The sequence below is a fragment of the Oncorhynchus masou genome, chromosome 5, assembly GCF_036934945.1.
Source record: "Oncorhynchus masou masou isolate Uvic2021 chromosome 5, UVic_Omas_1.1, whole genome shotgun sequence".
Lineage (NCBI taxonomy): Eukaryota > Metazoa > Chordata > Actinopteri > Salmoniformes > Salmonidae > Oncorhynchus > Oncorhynchus masou.
Window position 1 is genome coordinate 77,942,924 of NC_088216.1, and position 22,283 is coordinate 77,965,206.

The following is a 22,283-nucleotide window of genomic DNA, read 5'->3' on the forward strand; positions in this document are numbered from 1 at the left end:
CTGGGGAGTGTGACCTGAGGAGTGTAACCTGGGGAGTGTAACCTGGGGAGTGTAACCTGGGGAGTGTAACCTGAGGAGTGTAACCTGGGGAGTGTAACCTGAGGAGTGTAACCTGAGGAGTGTAACCTGGGGAGTGTAACCTGGGGAGTGTAACCTGAGGAGTGTAACCTGGAGAGTGTAACCTGGAGAGTGTAACCTGAGGAGTGTAACCTGAGGAGTGTAACCTGGGGAGTGTAACCTGGGGAGTGTAACCTGGGGAGTGTAACCTGGGGAGTGTGACCTGGAGAGTGTAACATGAGGAGTGTAACCTGAGGAGTGTAACCTGGGGAGTGTGACCTGAGGAGTGTAACCTGGAGAGTGTAACCTGGAGAGTGTAACCTGAGGAATGTGACCTGGAGAGTGTGACCTGGGGAGTGTGACCTGAGGAGTGTAACCTGGGGAGTGTAACCTGGAGAGTGTAACCTGAGGAGTGTGACCTGGAGAGTGTGACCTGGGGAGTGTGACCTGGGAGTGTATCCTGGGGAGTGTAACCTGGGAGTGTAACCTGGGGAGTGTAACCTGGGGAGTGTAACCTGGGGAGTGTGACCTGGGGAGTGTAACCTGGGGAGTGTAACCTGGGGAGTGTAACCTGAGGAGTGTGACCTGGGGAGTGTAACCTGGGGAGTGTAACCTGGGGAGTGTAACCTGGGGAGTGTGACCTGAGGAGTGTGACCTGAGGAGTGTAACCTGGGGAGTGTAACCTCGGGAGTGTAACCTGAGGAGTGTAACCTGGGGAGTGTAACCTCGGGAGTGTAACCTCAGGAGTGTAACCTGAGGAGTGTAGCCCAAGGAGTGTAACCACAGGTGTGTGACCTGTTGAGTGTAACCTGTTAAGTGTAACCTCAGAAGTGTGACCTCAGAAGTGTGACCCAAGGAGTGTAACCTGTTGAGTGTAACCACAGGAGTGTGACCTGAGGAGTGTGACCTGAGGAGTGTGACCTGGGGAGTGTAACCTGGGGAGTGTAACCTGGGGAGTGTAACCTGGGAGTGTAACCTGGGGAGTGTAACCTGAGGAGTGTGACCTGAGGAGTGTGACCTGAGGAGTGTGACCTGAGGAGTGTAACCTGAGGAGTGTAACCTGGGGAGTGTAACCTCAGGAGTGTAACCTGAGGAGTGTAGCCCAAGGAGTGTAACCACAGGTGTGTGACCTGTTGAGTGTAACCTGTTAAGTGTAACCTCAGAAGTGTGACCTCAGAAGTGTGACCCAATGAGTGTAACCTGTTGAGTGTAACCACAGGAATGTGACCTCAGGAGTGTAACCTGGGAGTGTAAGTGTAACCTGGGGAGTGTAACCTCGGGAGTGTAACCTGTTGAGTGTGACCTGTTAATTTGAACCTGTTAAGTGTAACCTCAGAAGTGTGACCCCAGAAGTGTAACCTGTTGAGTGTAACCTCAGGAGTGTATCCTCAGGAGTGTAACCTGTTGATTGTATTCTCAGGAGTGTAACCTGAGGAGTGTAACCTGGGTTGTGTAACCTGGGGAGTGTAACCTGAGGAGTGTAACCTGGGTTGTGTAACCTGGGGAGTGTAACCTGAGGAGTGTAACCTGAGTAATGTGACCTGAGGAGTGTAACCTGAGGAGTGTAACCTGAGTAGTGTGACCTGAGGAGTGTGACCTGAGGAGTGTGACCTGAGGAGTGTGACCCGAGGAGTGTGACCCGAGGAGTGTAACCACAGGAGTGTAACCTCAGAAGTGTGACCTCAGGAGTGTAACCTGGGGAGTGTAACCTGAGGAGTGTGACCTGAGGAGTGTGACCTGAGGAGTGTGACCTGAGGAGTGTGACCTGAGGAGTGTGACCTGAGGAGTGTGACCTGAGGAGTGTAACCTGGGGTGTGTAACCTGGGGAGTGTAACCTGGGGAGTGTGACCTGAGGAGTGTAACCCGAGGAGTGTAACCACAGGTGTGTGACCTGTTAGTGTAACCTGTTAAGTGTAACCTCAGAAGTGTGACCTCAGAAGTGTGACCCAAGGAATGTAAGCTGTTGAGTGTAACCACAGGAATGTGACCACAGGAGTGTAACCTGAGGAGTGTAACATGGGGAGTGTAACCTGAGGAGTGTAAGCTGTTGAGTGTAACTACAGGAATGTGACCTCAGGAGTGTAACCTGGGGAGTGTAACCTGGGGAGTGTAACCTGAGGAGTGTAACCTGGGGAGTGTAACCTGGGGAGTGTAACATGGGGAGTGTAACCTGGGGAGTGTAACCTCGGGAGTGTAACCTGTTGAGTGTGACCTGTTAATTTGAACTTGTTAAGTGTAACCTCAGAAGTGTGACCCCAGAAGTGTAACCTGTTGAGTGTAACCTCAGGAGTGTATCCTCAGGAGTGTAACCTCAGGAGTGTATCCTCAGGAGTGTAACCTGAGGAGTGTGACCTGAGGAGTGTGACCTGAGGAGTGTGACCCGAGGAGTGTAACCACAGGAGTGTGACCTGAGGTGTGTGACCTGAGGTGTGTGACCTGGGGAGTGTAACCTGGGGAGTGTAACCTGGGGAGTGTAACCTGGGAGTGTAACCTGGGGAGTGTAACCTGGGGAGTGTAACCTGGGGAGTGTAACCTGGGGAGTGTAACCTGAGGAGTGTAACCTGGGGAGTGTAACCTGGGGAGTGTAACCTGAGGAGTGTAACCTGGGGAGTGTAACCTGGGGAGTGTAACCTGGGGAGTGTAACCTGGGAGTGTAACCTGGGGAGTGTAACCTCGGGAGTGTAACCTCAGGAGTGTAACCTAAGGAGTGTAACACAAGGAGTGTAACCACAGGTGTGTGACCTGTTGAGTGTAACCTGTTAAGTGTAACCTCAGAAGCGTGACCTCAGAAGTGTGACCCAAGGAGTGTAACCTGTTGAGTGTAACCACAGGAATGTGACCTCAGGAGTGTAACCTGGGGAGTGTAACCTCGGGAGTGTAACATGGGGAGTGTAACCTGGGGAGTGTAACCTCGGGAGTGTAACCTGTTGAGTGTGACCTGGGGAGTGTAACCTGGGGAGTGTGACCCGAGGAGTGTGACCCGAGGAGTGTGACCGAGGAGTGTGACCGAGGAGTGTGACCCGAGGAGTGTAACCTGTTGAGTGTAACCTGTTGAGTGTAACCTGTTGAGTGTAACCTGTTTAGTGTAACCTCAGAAGTGTGACCTCAGAAGTGTGACCTCAGGAGTGTAACCTGAGGAGTGTGACCTGGGGAGTGTGACCTGAGGTGTGTGACCTGAGGTGTGTGACCTGAGGAGTGTAACCTGGGGAGTGTAACCTGGGGAGTGTAACCTGGGGAGTGTAACCCGGGGAGTGTAACCCGAGCAGTGTAACCCGAGGAGTGTAACCCGAGGAGTGTAACCCGAGGAGTGTAACCCGAGGAGTGTAACCTCAGGAGTGTAACCTCAGGAGTGTAACCTGTTGATTGTGACCTCAGGAGTGTTTCCTGAGGAGTGTAACCTCAGGAGTGCGACCTCAGGAGTGCGACCTCAGGAGTGCGACCTCAGGAGCGTAACTTGAGCGTAACCTGAGGAGTATGACCTCATACTGGACTCAACTACACTCTGCCTTGATGGACTATTATAATTTTATGAAAGGTCAACACCACTGGGGCTGTGGTGAGAGTGGTTAGGCACGGCCACTTAATGCTTGGTGTGTGTGTGTACTTAGCGTTTAGTGGGTATAGTCAGAGCACCTGTAGAGGGTCTCTCTCCCAGGAACACTGAGAACACACAGGATGTGTGAAGGCTGACGGCGTAGCAGCCGGACATGTGTTTTTGTCTTGTCCCTTGTAAACATAGTTTTTCGTTGTTTTTTTTGTATATACAGTATATTTAATATTTTAATATCACTTTCTATCTACGGACTCAATATACTCTTCTGCAACCCGCCTCACCCAGTGTGGTACTGATCTGCTATTTTTATACTTAAGAACTCATCAACAGCTAGCCAACTAACTGGCTACCAGCTAACTGGCTACTAGTTAGCTACGGCCCGCTAGCTGTCTAAAGTACATCGGACTGTTAACTTAAGAGGCCCATCGGGCAAATTCTTTGGCCACTATACCCACCATGCTGATCCGTCGTCTGAACAGTCGCCTGAACCGGAACCCCAACAGATGCTAGCCAGCTAACTAGCTACTAGATAGTAGTCAGCTAGCCACTGCTAGCGGTCATCAGCACGGACAACTCTCGCCAGTCTGCACAGCGCGACTCAAACCAGGGCAATTCGGACTTATTTTTCTCCATATCTACGGATTCCTACAGCAAGCTCTGAACCTTTTTTTCTTTACCCGGATCACTGCAGCTAGCTAGCTGCTATTCGAGTGGCCACTCCTGTCTAATGTCACTGTCCCAAAGCAATAACCAATTAGCCTGGAGATGGCCTTGCTAAGCCCATCTCCCGGCTAGCCAAAGAGGTCCACCAGCCACTACTTGGACTACAATATCTCTTTTTGCCTGTTAGCTTAAGAGGCCCTCCGGACAAATTCTTTGGCCACTATACCTATTCTGCCAATTGACCTGGTTTACCACACGGAGCCCTACTGATCCGTCTGCCGATGTAATAGCACGAGGGGGCCACAACAGACTTTCTTCCGTCGCGACGTCCCTCCAAGGCCCTTCTGTTAGCTTGCTAGCCCCGGCCCGCAAGCTGCCTGAAGCCACTCACTGGACTCCTATGATCACTCGGCTACGCATGCCTCTTGCTAACGTCAATATGCCTTGTCCATTGCTGTTTTGGTTAGTATTTATTGTCTTATTTCACTGTAGAGCATTTAACACCTTAGTTCCACCTACCACCTACCATTTTTATGCTGATGCTGATGATACTGTTATTTACTGTTGTGCCTCGTCTCTTACAAAAGCTTTCCAGAACATGCAAACTGCTTTTTATACTGTTCAACATACCTTGTGTCAATTAAAGCTTATCCTCAATACTGACAAAACTAAACTAATGGTGTTTTCTAATGCAAGAAATAGACCTCTGAACCTTTCACCTATTACTACCTGTCAGGGCAAGGAGATTGAGGATGTAACCTCATATAAATATCTTGGAATTTTAATTGATGACGGCAACTCTTTTAAATTGCATATTTAACAACTTACAAAAGAATTGAAGCTGAAATTGGGATTTTATTTGAGGAATAAGGCCTGTTTTTCTTTTGAAGCCAGAAGGAGGCTAGTATCAGCTACATTTATGCCTTTACTAGACTATGGGGATATTCTATATATGAATACTTCCGCTCAGTGTTTGAGATCAATTGACACTCTTTACCATGGCACTTTGAGAATTATTTTAAACTGCAAAACCCTTACGCACCACTGCACTTTGTATACCAGGGTTGGCTGTCCTTCTCTAGTCACTCGTAGGCTCTTTGGGTTTACTACCTTTTTATTTGTGCATTTTTATTGTTCAGAAATGTGGTGGGTCCTCTCTTCGTTCGCTGGACTTTATCCTGCTAACTGTTCCAAATGTCCGAACTGAATTTGGTAAAAGGGCTTTTATGTACTCTGCGCCGTCGTCTTGGAACACCTTACAAAATACTTTTAAACTGGAAGAACTTGTCCCGATTTGGTGTTTTTAAATCACTGATGAAGGATTTTGAGGCTGATTCCCTGACCTGTCAATGTTTTTAATTTGCTGTTTTATACTCTTGTGAATGCAATGGTTTTTTACTAGATTACTTGTAGTTTTTATGTTGTCTGTCTGTCATTTTTTGTAATGACCTGGTGCTGCCTATCTTGGGCGCTCTTGAAAAAGAGATTTTAATCTCAATGAGCCATTCCTGGTTAAGGTTAAATAAACCACACATGCGGTGACATCACCTGGTTTAAATTATATTTCCAGGGACAATATCTCTTTAATTGTCACTCTATGCATAGGTTTAGCTTCACTGTATCCACATCCTACCATACCTTTGTCTGTACATTATGCCTTAAATCTATTCTACCGTGCCCAGAAATCTTCTCCTTTTACTCTCTGTTCTGAATGTACTAGACAACCAGTTATATTAGCCTTTAGCCGTACCCTTATCCTACTCCTCCTCTATTCCTCTGGTGATGTGGAGGTTAATCCAAATCTACCTTTCCAGAAACAAGTCTCCCACCGTTGTTGCTTGCTATAGACCACCCTCTGTCCCCAGCTGTGCCCGGGACACCATATGTGAACTGATTGCCCCCCATCTATCTTCAGAGCTAGTGCTGCTAGGTGACCTAAACTGGGACATGCTTAACACCCCGGCCATCCTACAATCTAAGCTTGATGCCATCAATCTTTAACAAATTATCAATGAACCCATCAGGTACAACCCCAAATCCGTAAACACGGGCACCCTCATAGATATCATCCTAACCAACTTGCCCTCCAAATACACCTCTGCTGTTTTCAACCAAGATTTCAGCGATCACTGTCTCATTGCCTGCATCCGTAACGGGTCTGCGGTCAAACGACCACCCCTCATCACTATCAAACGCTCCCTAAAACACTTCAGCGAGCAGGCCTTCCTAATCGACCTGCCCCGGGTATCCTGGAAGGATATTGACCTCATCACGTCAGTAGAGGATGCATGGTCATTCTTTAAAAGTGCCTTCCTCACCATCTTAAATAAGCATGCCCCATTCAAAAAATGTAGAACCAGGAACAGATATAGCCCTTGGTTCTCTCCAGACCTGACTGCCCAACACAAAAACATCCTATGGCGTTCTACATTAGCATCGAATAGCCCCCGTGATATGGAACTTTTCAGGGAAGTCAGGGACAAATATATACAGGCAGTTAGGAAAGCTTAGGCTAGCTTTTTCAAGCAGAAATTTGCATCCTGTAGCACAAACTCAAAAAAGTTCTGGGACACTGTAAAGTCCGTGGAGAATAAGAGCATCTCCTCCCAGCTGCCCACCGCACTGAGGCTAGGAAACACTGTCACCACCGATAAATCCACTATAATTGAGAATTTCAATATGCATTTTTATATGGCTGGCCATGCTTTTCACCTGGCTACCCCTACTCCGGTCAACAGCACTGCACTCCCCACAGCAACTCGCCCAAGCCTCCCCATTTCACCTTCACCCAAATCCAGAGAGCTGATGTTCTTAAAGAACTGCAAAACCTGGACCCCTACAAATCAGCCGGGCTAGACAATCTGCACCCTCTCTTTTTAAAATGATCTGCCGAAATTGTCGCAACCCCTATTACTAGCCTGTTCAACCTCTCTTTCGTATCGTCTGAGATTCCCAAAGATTGGAAAGCTGCCGCGGTCATCCCCCCTCTTCAAAGGGGGAGACACTCTAGACCCAAATTGCTACAGACCTATATCTATCCTACCCTGCCTTTCTAAGGTCTTCAAAAGCCAAGTTAACAAACAGATTAACGACAATTTCGAATTCCACCGTACCTGGTTTCAGAACTGGTCATGGGTGCACTTCAGCCACGCTCAAGGTCGTAAACGATATCATAACCTCCATCTCTATGGGGGTGCCACAGGGTTAAATTCTCAGACCGACTCTGTTCTCTGTATACATCAATGATGTTGCTCTCACTGCTGGTGATTTTCTGATCCATCTCTACGCAGACGACACCATTCTGTATTCTTCTGGCCCTTCTTTGGACACTGTGTTAACTAACCTCCAGACGAGCTTCAATGCCATACAACTCTCCAACTGCTCTTACAGGGCTCCAACTGCTCTTAAATGCAAGTAAAACTAAGTGCATGCTCTTCAACCGATCACTGCCCGCACCTGCCCGAGTAGTACTCTGGACGGTTCTGACTTAGAATATGTGGACAACTACTAAATCTAGAATCGGCTTCCTATTTCGCAACTAATCAATTCAATTCAATTCAAGGGGCTTTATTGGCATGGGTAACATGTGTTAACATTGCCAAAGCAAGTAAGGTATATAATATATAAAGTGAAATAAACAATAAAAATTAACAGTAGACATCACACATACAGAAGTTTCAAAACAATAAAGACGTTACGAATGTCATATTATATATATACAGTGTTTTTGCAATGTACAAATGGTAAAGGACACAAGATAAAATAAATAAGCATAGATATGGGTTGTATTTACAATGGTGCGTGTTCTTCACTGGTTGCCCTTTTCTCAAATAGTGGCAACAGGTCACAAATCTTGCTGCTCTGATGGCACACTGTGGAATTTCACCCAGTAGATATGGGAGTTTTTCAAAATTGGATTTGTTTTCAGAAATCCTTCACCCATCTTTGTGGATCTTATCCAGAGCGACTTACAAATTGGTGAATTCACCTTCTGACATCCAGTGGAACAGCCACTTTACAATAGTGCATCATTTAAGGGGGGGTGAGAAGGATTACTTTATCCTATCCTAGGTATTCCTTGAAGAGGTGGGGTTTCAGGTGTCTCCGGAAGGTGGTGATTGACTCCGCTGTCCTGGCGTCGTGAGGGAGTTTGTTCCACCATTGGGGGGCCAGAGCAGCGAACAGTTTTGACTGGGCTGAGCGGGAACTGTACTTCCTCAGTGGTAGGGAGGCGAGCAGGCCAGAGGTGGATGAACGCAGTGCCCTTGTTTGGGTGTAGGGCCTGATCAGAGCCTGGAGGTACTGCGGTGCCGTTCCCCTCACAGCTCCGTAGGCAAGCACCATGGTCTTGTAGCGGATGCGAGCTTCTATTGGAAGCCAGTGGAGAGAGCGGAGTGACGTGAGAGAACTTGGGAAGGTTGAACACCTTTATTTAACCAGGCAAGTCAGTTAAGAACAAATTCTTATTTTCAATGACGGCCTGGGAACAGTGGGTTAACTGCCTGTTCAGGGGCAGAACGACAGATTTTGTACCTTGTCAGCTCGGGGGTTTGAACTCTCAACCTTGCGGTTACTAGTCCAACGCTCTAACCACTAGGCTACACTGCTGCCCCAAAAATATCTCACTGGGCACCCCCAAAGCCAATTTCTCTTTTGGCCGCCTTTCCTTCCAGTTCTCTGCTGCCAATGACTGGAACGAACTTCAAAAATCAATGAAGCTGGAGTGTCATGACTTCTACCGAAGGTAACTCCTCTCCCTGTTCGGGCGAAGCTCGGCGTTGCCGGTTTACTAGCCACTACCGATCCCTTTTTCCTTTTCTGGTTGTTTTGTCTGTGTTCCTTTTCACACCTGGTTTCTATTGCTTTTATTTCTGTGTGTATATAGGGCACCTGTTGCCTGCCTTAATTCATGCAGGATTAAGCTTGTGGGTATTTGCGTTCGATTATCTATGCTGTTTATTGTTTTCGCTATTACGTACGTGTATGTAGTGTCGGAACTGTGGTTGTTCCTCCATGTATTGACACGAGTTTCTGTTCCTTCGAGAGCGTAGTTTTGGATTTTCATCTGTGCCAATTTTGTATTGGTGGACTATGTGTGTATATATATATATATATATATATACACACACATAGTCCACCAATACAAAATACAATACAAAATATATATATCTATTAAACACGCTTCTCAGAAATCTCTGCTCTCCTGCGCCTGACTCCTACACCTCTCACCGAGACGCACCTTATCACATGGAGACCCATATCTCCCTCACTAGCTTTAAGCACCAGCTGTCAGAGCAGCTCACAGATCACTGCACCTGTACATAGCCCATCTGTAAACAGCCCATCCAACTACCTCATCCCCATACTGTATTTATTTATTTATCTTGCTCCTTTGCACCCCAGTATCTCTACGTGCACATTAATCGGATGTCTGTGTCTAATTGCTATGTAGTAATTACTTCACCACCATGGCCTATTTAAGGCCTTTACCTCCCTTATCTTATCTCATTTGCACTCACTGTATATATATATTTGTATATTTTCTACTGTATTAATGACTGTATGTTTGTTTATTCCATGTGTAACTCTGTGTTGTTGTATGTGTCGAACTGCTATGCTTTATCAGGTCGCAGCTGTAAATGAGAACTTGTTCTCAACTAGCCTACGTGGTTAAATAAAGGTGAAATAAAAATAAATAAATCTGCTACTCAGACACTGAGTACGTACTTAATGGGAGAACACCCAGCTGAAAATGTCCAAAATATCCTTTCTGCCTTTCATCAAACAGAGCAGATTTGTCATCAGATCTTTGCCGCTGACATTAAACTAATGATCCTTTGCTAAATGGTGGTTTTATTGTGTGATGCTGGAACAAGGGCCTCCCATCGACCCCCCAGCACTTCCTAGTGCGTAGCCTCTTACATCTGTCTGTATGCTGGATGCCAGAGGTCTAGCGGGCCGGGGCTAACCTCTGAAGAAAGGGGGGCGAGGGGTGTCGCACTCACACACACACACACACACACACACACACACACACACACACACACACACACACACACACACACACACACACACACACACACACATACACATACACATACACATACACATACACACACACACACCCCTTGCCTCCCTACAGCCGGATGCAGGTGATCCATCAGGTGAATGGTGTTCACCTGTACTTTCTGAGCACGCCGTTTGTCAGCTCTCTGGTTCTGGTGATAGATGCGGCTAAAGTTGGACACGATGACGGGAACGGGCAGGGCGATTACCAGCACCCCGCTCAGAGAACAGATAGAACCAAAGATCTTCCCTGCGATCGTCTTGGGCACCATGTCCCCGTAACTATAGAGAGAGAGAGAAAGAGAGAGAAATAGGGAGAGAGAAAGAGTAGAAAATATGATATGCTGTATTGGATACATTTAAAATGCAATCTCCAGTTCTGAAACTGTACATTTGACCTTCCAAAGGGTTAGCATCTCAGCAGGTTGTGTGTGTGTGTGTGTGTGTTTAGGTGTGTATGTATGTGTGTGTTTATGTGTGTTTAGGTATGTGTGCGTGTGTATGTGTGTGTTTATGTGTATGTGAGTATGTGTGTCTGTGTATTGTGTACTGAGACGCTCTCTACTCTTCGACTTGAGGGCTAAACCCATATCAACAGCGACTCTTTCATTCCCAGCCTTCCCATTCGTTTCTTGCTATGCAATTACGTGTTGCTCTCTCAGTTCCTTCGGCTGAGGCTAATTTTATTACACAGGTGGAGGAGGCAGTGACAAGCTTAGTAACAGGTGGGGAGAGGCAGTGAGATAGAGGCGCTATCTGGGCTGCTCAGACAGGGCACAACAAAGTCACGCCAGCACAGCTCCTTTCTTGTCAGTTCAGGGGCAGGCAGGGTGAGCACAGGGGAACAAATCACTTTGTCAATGGGGACTTCAGGTACAAGCTCTCATGAAGTTGAGTCAAAACAGAGGTGTGTGTGTGTTTATTTATTTAACCTTTATTTAACTAGGCAAGTCAGTTAAGAACAAATTCTTATTTACAATGACGGCCTACCCCGGCCAAACCCTAACCCGGACAACACTGAGCCAATTGTGCGCCCCCCCCCCTCTATGGGACTCCCAGTCATGGCCGGTTGTGATACAGCCTGGAATCGAACCTGGGTCTGTAGTGGCACCTTTAGCACTGAGATGCACTGCTCGCCACTCGGGAGCAGCGGTCTAAGTGAGTGGTGGGGCGGGAAGGTTAAGGGGGGGTTAACGGGGTTGAGAGTGTTTTACTTGGCAGATCTACTCTGAATCAATTAGTTAAAAAATAAAAGGAAATGTAAAATAAGGTTGTGGAGTTCAGAGAATGTCAGACACACACAGCCCAGCTGATATTTCACTGCAAACCAATCATCAGAGGTATGTTCCTGTGACTTCTTTTGTTTCCAGTGTCATTTGCCCTGATTGAGAAATCTGTAGTCAACTGTAAATGTATTCTGACAATCTATTTATGACCTTTTTAACGAACACCAACCTTTGTCATATTGTATTCCTTGTGTATTCCATGTATTCTCTTAAACAACAGAGCAATTTGAGAAAGTGGAATCTAAAGATGCAACACCTAGGATGGGTTGCTAATATTACTAGAATTGTGCCTTTGGCTTCTGGACAACAAAAGAAAGATTATATGAAAACAGAGAAGAAAATAGGGAAGCAAATGGAAATACTTTCTCCAGAAAGCATGACTTAGCCACAGAGGAATCTAGGATCATTAGCTTCTTTTAAAAAATATCTGTGGATTGTTTCAAATCACAAGCTCGTAGGCCTATGACTCTTTTTTATTGACTTGTTTATTGTTTACTCCATGTGTAACTCTGTGTTGTCTGTTCACACTGCCATGCTTTATCTTGGCCAGGTCACAGTTGCAAATGCGAACTTGTTCTCAACTAGCCTACCTGGTTAAATAAAGGTGAAATAAAAAAATATAAAAAAATAAATTTGGGAAGCCTGCAATTTGGGCAGCGTGCTTGGCAATAGGCCTAGCTGATTATTGAGTTGCTGTTGTCAGTGAAAAGAATCTAAAATATGTATTAAGATAGTGTCTTCTAGAGTATAATTTAAAATGTTGAGACAAGAAGAAGGGGAGGGGCATGTGGCGAAGATATAGGCAAGTCTCTCTCCACAATGGCTCAGCTGTCTCCTGCCAGTTTCATGTGAATAGTTTTTTTGTAGTTTTTGTAGTTTTTTTGTAATGATCTTTTTATTAAAATGTTATTTTCTATTAACAGGGGTTACATAGACAACCAGACAAAGTGCACCACACAGACTCAGTACAATAAAAGGAATAAGGATAGAGTAAAACATTAAACAAAAAGGCAGTCAAAAATTGAGAGAAAAAATTACAAACATCACAATTACAACATGGGTGGGTCGAGCCCTGAATGCAGATTCGCTTACAGCCGTGCTATATCAGATCATATACAACGGGTCTGACAAAATATGTATTTTTACTGCTCTAATTACGTTGTAAGATGCAGAGTAGGTGAACGGAGCATCTCTGCATGTGTGGTTCCCACCGTGAAGCATGGAGGAGGATGTGTGATGGTGTGGGGGTGTGGGGTGCTTTGCTGGTGACATTGTCAGTGATTAATTTAGAATTCAATGCACATTTAATCAGCACAGCTTTCTGCAGTGATATGCCATCCCATCTGGGTGAGCTTAGTGGGACTTTCATTTGTTTTTCAACAGGACAATGACTCAACACTCCTCCAGGCTGTGTAAGGGATATTTGACCAAGAAGGAGAGTGATGGAGTGCTGCATCAGATGACTTGGCCTCCACAATCAGACCTCAACCAAATTGTGATGGTTTGGGATGAGTTGCACTGTAGAGATAAGGAAAAACAGTCAGCTCAGCATATGTGGGAACTCTTTCAAGACGGTTGGAAAAGCATTCCAGGTGAAGCTGGTTGAGAGAATGCCAAGAGTGTGCAAAGCTGTCATCAAGGCAAAGGGTGGCTACTTTGAAGAATCAAACATGTTAAATATATTTTGATTTGTTTAACACTTGTTTGGTTACTACATGATTCCATATGTGTTATTTTATGGTTTTGATGTCTTCACTATTATTCTACAATGTAGAAAATGGTAAAAATAAAGAAAAACCCTTGAATGAGTAGGTGTCCAAACGTTTGACTGGTACTGTATGGGCTAGGCTACATGTGACTGTATTGTGTGTGTGTGTTCAGGTACATGCATATGAGTGCAATAGCGATAATGTTTAGGAAAATGTCAAAGATGAGGTTATTCATTTGTCCTCCACATGTCCATAGATCTAATTCCCCTTTATTCAATATAGGACATAATACAACTTCTTAAAAACCCTTAGTGGGCTTCCTGTTAACAACATGACAGAAAACAGGATATATACTCTTTTTGGGGTGTGTCGTTTCATTTGGGGACTCAGCAGTGGGGGGTTTCAAAATTGTATTCTTATGTGATGCACTACTCAGTCTGAGTTAAGTTATTATTTAATACTACTGAAACATAAACAGTTCATTTAAAGCAGTCTCCTGGAATGTTCGGGGCATGTGGTTTCTAGGTAGAAAATTCTAACATTCTTAAAAATGGAAAGGGTTTTAATTGCTATGCTACAGGAGACCCATTTATCTTCAACAGAACATGCTGAAGGGGGACTGGGTGGGCCAGGGGTATTTGTCTTATTTTAGTTCAAACAAAAGAGGCACTGCCATCCTTGGAAATAAAATGTCCCATTCATTATTTGAGCACCAAGTTACAGACCCTGAAGGACTATTTATTTTGAATACAGGTAATATACTTGGTCAACATCTTACTATACTAAATGTATATGCCCTGAACACATACTCCACCAAAGGGACTTGGGTTTATTTCAGGAGATTATATCTGGTTTTAGATTAGCTGGATAAATCTTCAGCTGCTCCAGTCAAGATTCATAGAGCCTCAAATACTCTTAGAAACATTTCTGATTCATCTGGTTTAGTAGACATATGGAAAGAGATAAATCCTAATGTCAGAGACTATACTTTCTACTCTAGACCCCATAATGAATTTTCTAGATTGGGCTATTTTTTTATGCCCTGAGTGTATATAGATAATGAAATTGGCAAAACAATCCCAAAACAAAATACGTCTCTGCTTAACAATAAAGGATTCTGCTCTGTAATAAAAGATAAATTATCACATTACTGTCTTGACAATCAACTCTCTCTTGTCTCAGCTGCAATTGTCTAGGATGCTGCTAAAGCAACTATAAAGGGTTTTATGATTTCCCAAGCCTCTCTGATCAAGAAGCTTAGGATGGAAAATAGGGAAAGGTTGGAGGCTGAAGTAAAGCCTGTAGAACTTCTTCATAAACAACAACCAACCCAGGAGAACAGGAAGTCACTAGCTCATGCTGAGGCCAAACTCTATTTAGATCATACAAAGCATGTAAAAAAAACTATTGTTTTTTATCAAGCAAAAATATTCTGAGTTCGGTAATCATCCATGCCGTCTACTTGCACACCAACTTAAAAAATAACAGAACGAAAGATCGATTAAGTCTATAAGGATGGCAGATGGCTACACTTCTTATGATCCATTGCTTGTCAATAATATGTTTTGCGACTTCTAAAAATCTCTTTATACCTCACAATGTACAAGATCTAACAACAAAATGACAAAATATCAGAATAAGATCATCTTGCCCACTACAGTATATCAAATGAGCATAGAAATAGACTAAATGCTCCCTTCACTCCTGAAGAGGTTTGGGAAACTATTAAGGCAATGCCTTCTGGCAAGGAACCCAGCCTTGATGGCTTCCCAGCAGAGTTCTTTGGCCTATCTTCATGCCTGCTCTAAATGATATGTTCAAAACAGACATCATACCAGAGTCCTGGAAAAATTAGCCTGTTTCTATAAAATGGACAATGTGAGATGTGCTTTAATATCATAAACCATCTTGGCCGAATGAAAGACCCTGCACTTATTGTCACTCTCGATGCTGAAAAGAGATGAGTGGAAATTATTGTTTCCTGTATTAAAAAAAGTCAATTTCCTATCGGTAGGGGCTATCGTCAAGGCTGTCCTTTATCTCCTGCTCTGTTCTCGTTAGGTTAGTCATAGAACCACTGGATGAGGCAATAAGGTCTAGGGGCATCTCTATGGGTGATGAAAATCATAGAATTTCATTAATTACTGATGATGTGTAATGGACATCATATCTGAATATGGTAGCCTGTCGGTACAACATTTACACAGATAAATCCATTGCTTTACCTTTGAATATCCCTTCTACAATCAACTTAGAAACGCTATCTCCATTCCAATTGACTGAAACAGATTTTAAATACTTGGGCTATACAGTACCAGTCAATAGTTAGGACACACCTACTCATTCAAGGGTTTTTCTTTTCTGTTTAGGATTTTCTACATTATAGATAATAGTGTAATAATGAAGACATCAAAACTATGAAATAACACATATGGAAATATTTAGTAACCAAAAAGGTGTTAAACAAATGTTAATAGATTTTAGAGTTGCCACCCTTTGCTTGATTTGTGTGTCCAAACAACTCTTGACTGGTACTGTATATATATATATATATATATTTACAAGTTGCGGGCTTAAAGTAAATGAATATATCCTAGTAATATACGTCACTTTGTCTACCTTGAGGCCCAACTAAAGGAGCAAATTAAGGAACGTCTTTGGGTTTTGGCTTATTCTTTCAACCTCAGTTCTGTAAATGAAAAGCCTAGTTACAATACACCATAACGCTTATTAACGATTACTTTGCATGCCTACCATGGCATGGTAGACGGTTCCATCCTGAGGTAGTCAGCCATCTATATGCGGTGCATGGACTACCCAAATAGGGCAAAAAGAAGTTAATCATGTTCACTGCCATAAGCTGTCGATGACTGGAGGTCTGTCAAGCATCTCTCCAGGATGTCTTGCAGTAAAGAGGCCATGAACTCGGTAGGATTGCACCCTTCTGTCCCTTCTGGGATTCCGACCACATGTATGTTCAGTCTCCGGAAACGGTTTTCGTGTTTATCAAGACTAACCTTTAGCTTCACGTTCTCGGGGGTAAGCTCCTAGTTTTTGGTCTCCAATTCGGTAAGCCGCTTATTGATGTCGGTGAACGATGTTTCCATATGTTGTTTGTAGTGTCCCCATAGTTGACTGGACTTCTGTCATAATTTCAGCTTGTAGACTTGACACAGAGGTACGAAGATTGGTCATGAAAATGAGAGCGTAGCGTAGCCATTTCTGCATTGATGGTGACTAGCATCTCCATAACTTTAGCATCCGCCATCTTGTTGCGAGTCCTCGTCGTGTCTTCTTATTTACCCTTCTGTCTCATTTTCCCAGTTACAGACATATCCAAGAATGCCACCCAAACATTGCTAGAGCCAGTAGGTGTGCAAAGTGTGTTCTCTGCACACCCACAGGAAAGGAAGACCCAGAGGATAAGTTCATTAGAGTTAACTGCACCTCAGACTGCAGCCCAAAAGTATCAACCCTTAGTGGAGAGGCCTCGGAACACGTCTTTACGCAGCCATGTTGAAACCGTGCCCGTTTTTTTTTTTTTTTTTAATCAATTCCTCATTATTAAATATGTCACCAGTTGTAAATGTACCGTTAATCCCTGTCATTTGGTTACATTCATTTCTGTTAATGTATGCATTAATTACAGTCTGTTCTCATTCTTGGAGTGGAAACATTGTTTGCAGAGTTCAACACTTGCTACACATGTGAAAAACAAGTTTTGGTTTATTTCACAACCATCATTTATGAGGTTTGTCAATTCTTTCATTGTCTTTTGTCTGGAGTGCTCCATGTGAGCAATGAGCATGTTTGAGCAAGCATAGAAGTACCTGGCCTGCTGCACGGAAATGTAGGACATTTTTTTTATTTATTTTTTACATCCATTGCGAATTATAATAGAGTACATTATACAGCAACATGTAAAGTCTTGGTCCCATGTTTCAAGAGCTGAAATAAAAGATCCCAGAAATATTCCATATGCATAAAAAGCTTATTTCTCTCAATTTATGTGCAGAAATTTGTTTACATCCCTGTTAGTGAGCATATCTCTTTCGCCAAAATAATCCATCCACCTGACAGGTGTGGCATATTAGGAAGCTGATTAAACAGCATGACCATTACACAGGTGCACCTTGTGCTGGGGACAATAAAAGGCCAGTCTAAAACATGCAGTTTTGTCACATAACACAATGCCACAGATGTCTCAAGTTTTGATGGAGCGTGCAATTGGCATGTCCACCAGAGATGTTGCCAGATAATTTTATGTTCATTTCTCTACCATAAGCTGCCTCCAACATCATTTTAGAGAATTTGGCAGTACGTCCAACCGGCCTCACAACCACCGACTACGTGTAACCACGCCAGCCCAGGACCTCCACATCCGGCTTCTTCACCTGCGGGATCGTCAGACGAGTATTTCTGTCTGTAATAAAGCCCTTTTGTGGGGAAAAACTCATTCTGATTTGATTTGCACCCATGACTGCGCCCCTGCCCAGTCATGTAAAATCCATAGATTAGGGCCTAATGAATTTATTTAAATGGACTGATTTCCTTATATGAACTGTAGCTCAGTAAAATCATTGAAATTGTTGCAATCTCCCAATCTTTGGTGTGAAAGAGCAATGGAAGTTACAGGCCTACTGCTGCATTGGCCTTTAGGCTCTGCGCCCATTTCTTTAGCCAACAACGGATCACTGTGTATCAATGTGTCCATATAGTAGAGGCTGGTGATCTCGCAGTAATGTTTTTAAAATGCATAGAGCTTCCAGCTCACATTGTAAAGTGGTGGGTGATGCGCTGATAGCCTGTTGCCTGCACTTGATGGTGAATGGGAGGTGCGCTTTAGTACCAGTTGAGAAATAATAAAAATAGTAGCTCTATTTAATAGCACACCAAAATGTTTTTTAACACATGATTACATTTACAGTAGTTGCACAATGAATAGGCTTATAAAAGCATGTTTTTCTCAAGCAGCAACCAGCTGAGGAGCAGCAGGAGAAATCCCTCTCAACATAACCTCTGCTCTGTATGCTGTGCGCTTGTGATAGTTGTGTTGGATAAATATAATACATGATGACTAACAAAAATACACATAAGGCAATTTAATTCCACTAAATTATGCCAATTAACCTATAGACCAATATGCATGATGGTCAAATGTATTTACATCGGCTTGCATTTCCATCAATGACTGAAATAATTTTATTTTATTTTGCAATGGCATTTTTTTTCTTCTCCCGGTCATTTTGGCCATCAATAATTTTATTTATTGGGTTTTCTTTTTTTAAATCAGCCAAAAGACGGTAATTGCCGACTAAAGGAAACCCTGTGACAGAAGCGTCCTCTGACTGCTCTGATTCTGGCCATTAACTTTCCTCTCCACTGCGTCCTGCACAGATTGGACCCCTGACAGGTAACACATGGGCTGTTGCCTCTGCTGGCTCTCTGGGGACTCTCGGAGCCTGCAGGAAGACGCACACCACTGACTTGGGAACTGGCATCAAACTTTTCCTGATGTGCATTGTCTCACACAAACTCCCTCTCCATTTCCAAACGTCTTCTGCAAACTCCCTCTGCCGGCCACACTCACTGAATGCCCACGACTTCTTCTCTGAGGGAAATGGGATTGTGTCATTACCAAGGTTACTCCTAAAAAAGCAAATTGAGCCATAAAATGTTTCTTCTACTTCCTGCTGTCTTATGCTTTTTTCAGAGTCAATCACCCCTGGCAAAGATTTCCTTTACATGGAGAGGGGAGCACACAACATAATAAAAGGACGGCAACTCTGGATAAAAACAGCCCAAAATTATCCCAGCTGTCAGAATGGAGTATCAGAGCTGCAACGTCTCTGAAGCATTGAGACGGGTGTGTTGAGTTGTGTCCTGGCTGCCAAGTGGTGGATCTCTCAGTCCATGCCGTCTGTCTGTCTCTCTATTACTGATGACACCCCAACGGCTCCGTCTCTGCATAAACAGCTCTACAGCCAGATAGAAATGTGAAAAATAACGCCTCACAAATAGTTGTTTTCTCTTTACCTCTCTCTAGGTTTAGTAAAAGAGAAGTAGGCATTTAGAAAATTCCTGACGGTTATGATCCGGTCAATTTAATTACCTTACTTTTAGAATTACAAACCAACCATTTAGAGAACAGCAAAAATTTGATTGGAGGTGGAGGCATGGAAAGTTGGATGTCCCCTCTGTAACATCAAAGCTGTAAAATAACTAACATTTTGAAAAAACACATTCACCTGGAAAACATCCTTTGTTCGAGTTCAAGGAAAACAATACAATGTGTTACTGTGAAACCATAAAGCCAGTACTGCGAAACTAATCTACAGAGTTTGATTTTCAGACACAAATACATTAATTAGTGTCCACTCCACACAACCATAGAGGAAGACAGAGGAAATTAGGAGAGGAGAGATAAACAAAGCTACACACACACACACACACACACACACACACACACACACACACACACACACACACACACACACACACACACACACACACACACACACACACACACACACACACACACACACACACACACACACACACACACACACACACACACACACACACAGAGAGAGAGGTGAGCTCCTCCTAAAACACAGTGTGGATGTCACTGGAATGGAACCTCATTATAACTAGGTGATTATAATTAATCAGGAAGTTAGTGGCTCATTTTATGATGGAAAGAAAGCAAATTAAACATTTGAACATGCATACTGCAAGCTAATCCAACTCATACAGGTCAATAAAGTGAACATGTGACAGAGCAAATGGTCTATGGTTTTGATTTTGACAATTACTTACAGAAGACATTTGAGTGAAAAAAGAATAGGCTAACAAAGCCTATATTTGTCAGAGAAACAAACAGTGTGGTTACAAGAGACAGAAGAGAAAGCTAACGATACTCAACTACTGCATGCTGTCATTCCTCTGGCAAATTAGTTTCTTCAGGCATTATATTGGTATTGTGGGATGCTCCATATTGACATTATCTATTGTCCGTTTTAGAGAGGAATGAGAGGAGGACGGGTAGGAGAATATCACTTTTGTTTTATCCCTTCAATTTCTTCTTTACTGTGGTCTTCATTAAATAAATGTCTCCAATTGTTTCCACTACAAGGTCAAAATCTTTTAAAGTGGGTTCTTCTTGATAGTATTCTGATGAACATGAAATGAAATACATTGAATCGGTCGTTTCAAAAAGACGCAGCACAACCAAAACAATCCATTAAACTCAATTATTTCAGCTTGTTTGGGGACCGAATGAAAGCAGTGGAGATCTGTCAAACATACTTAATACTGTGATTTGCTTAAAGGTCCAATGCATCCATTTTTATCTGAATATCAAATCATTTCTGGATATCAATTATGTACCTTAATGTCATTGTTTTCAATTATTAATTAAACAAAAATAGCTTCTTAGCACAAAGCTATTTCTCAAGCAAGAATTGTGCTAGGACTGTGTGCGAGTGGTCTGAGTGGGCGGCCTAATTGGACTAGCCGATTGGGAGTGACATGTAACCTGAAAACTAGCTGTTATTGGCAGAGGGCAAACTCTCCTTGTTATTGGTCAATTAACTTATACTGCCTGATGTCACCAGGCGGTCCAGAACCCCTCCCATGAAAAACAAGCTGAAATTTCAGGCGGTCTTTTAAAACAACTCTTACACTAATATGGCATTATAATACTTTTTCCAATTTCACAGTATTATCCCAAATGAATAGTCTGGAAATATACACTGAGTGTACAAAACATTAGGAACACCTTCCTAATATTGCGTTGCACCCCCTTTTGCCCTCAGAACAGCATCTATTAGTTGGGGTATGGACTACAAGCTGTCAAAAGTGTTCCACAGGGATGCTGACCCATGTTGACTCCAATGCTTCCCACAGTTGTGTCAAGTTGGCTGGATGTCTTTTGGGTGGTGGACCATTCTTGATACACACAGGAAAAACCCAGCAGTGTTGCAGTTCTTGACACACTCAAACCGGTGCGCCTTGCACCTACTACCATAACCCGTCCAAAGGCACTTAAATATTTTGTCTTGCCCATTCACCCTCTGAATGGAACACATACACAATCCATGTCTCAAGGCTTAAAAATCTGCACTGGTTGAAGTGGATTTAAAATAAATATGCAATCATAGCTTTCAACTGGATTCACCTGGTCAGTCTATGTCATGTTCCTAATGTTTTGAACACTAAGTGTATATACAGTACATTCGGAAAGTATTCTGACCCCTTCCCCTTTTCCACATTTTGTTGTTACAGCCTTATTCTAAAATTGATTATATACATATTTTCCTTAAATCAATCAAACTCACTGAACTTCTGGAGAGAGTTTGCTGCACTGAAAGTAAAGGGGCTGAATAATTTTGCATGCCCAATTTTTCAGTTTTTGATTTGTTAAAAAAGTTTGAAATATCCAATAAATGTCGTTCCACTTCATGATTGTGTCCCACTTGTTGTTGATTCTTCACAAAAAAATACAGTTTTATATCTTTATGTTTGAAGCCTGAAATGTGGCAAAAGGTCGCAAAGTTCAAGGGGGCCGAATACTTTCGCAAGGCACTGTATAAGGTCCCACAGTTGACAGTGCATGTCAGAGCATGAGGTCGAAGGAATTGTTCGTAGAGCTCCGAGACAGGATTGTGTCGAGGCACAGATCTGGGGAAGGGTACCAAAACATTTCTGCAGCATTGAAGGTCCCCAAGAACACAGTGGCCTCCATCATTCTTTAATGGAAAAAGTTTGGAACCACCAAGACTCTTCCGGAAGTGGCAAGATGGCGAACTGAACACTGCTATGTAGACCACCTCAAGATAAAAATGTAACATTTAATATCGATAAGTTAGACTAAAAATTAGCACTGCGCAATCTGGTGGGTAATAACCTTCAATCTGGATAACAAACCAAAACAAATCACAAGTCTAG

General features: G+C 43.4%; 1 protein-coding gene across 2 annotated transcripts in view; it reads right to left on the minus strand.

The window, feature by feature from the left end:
- LOC135540314 (potassium voltage-gated channel subfamily D member 3-like) overlaps positions 1-22,283 on the minus strand; it is a 172,868-nt gene that overhangs the window by 31,366 nt on the left and 119,219 nt on the right. For both annotated transcript variants that reach the window (XM_064966901.1, XM_064966900.1), the window contains exon 3: positions 10,453-10,621. In XM_064966901.1, coding sequence (XP_064822973.1) covers positions 10,453-10,621 — 169 coding nt within the window. The remainder of the gene's footprint in view (positions 1-10,452; positions 10,622-22,283) is intronic.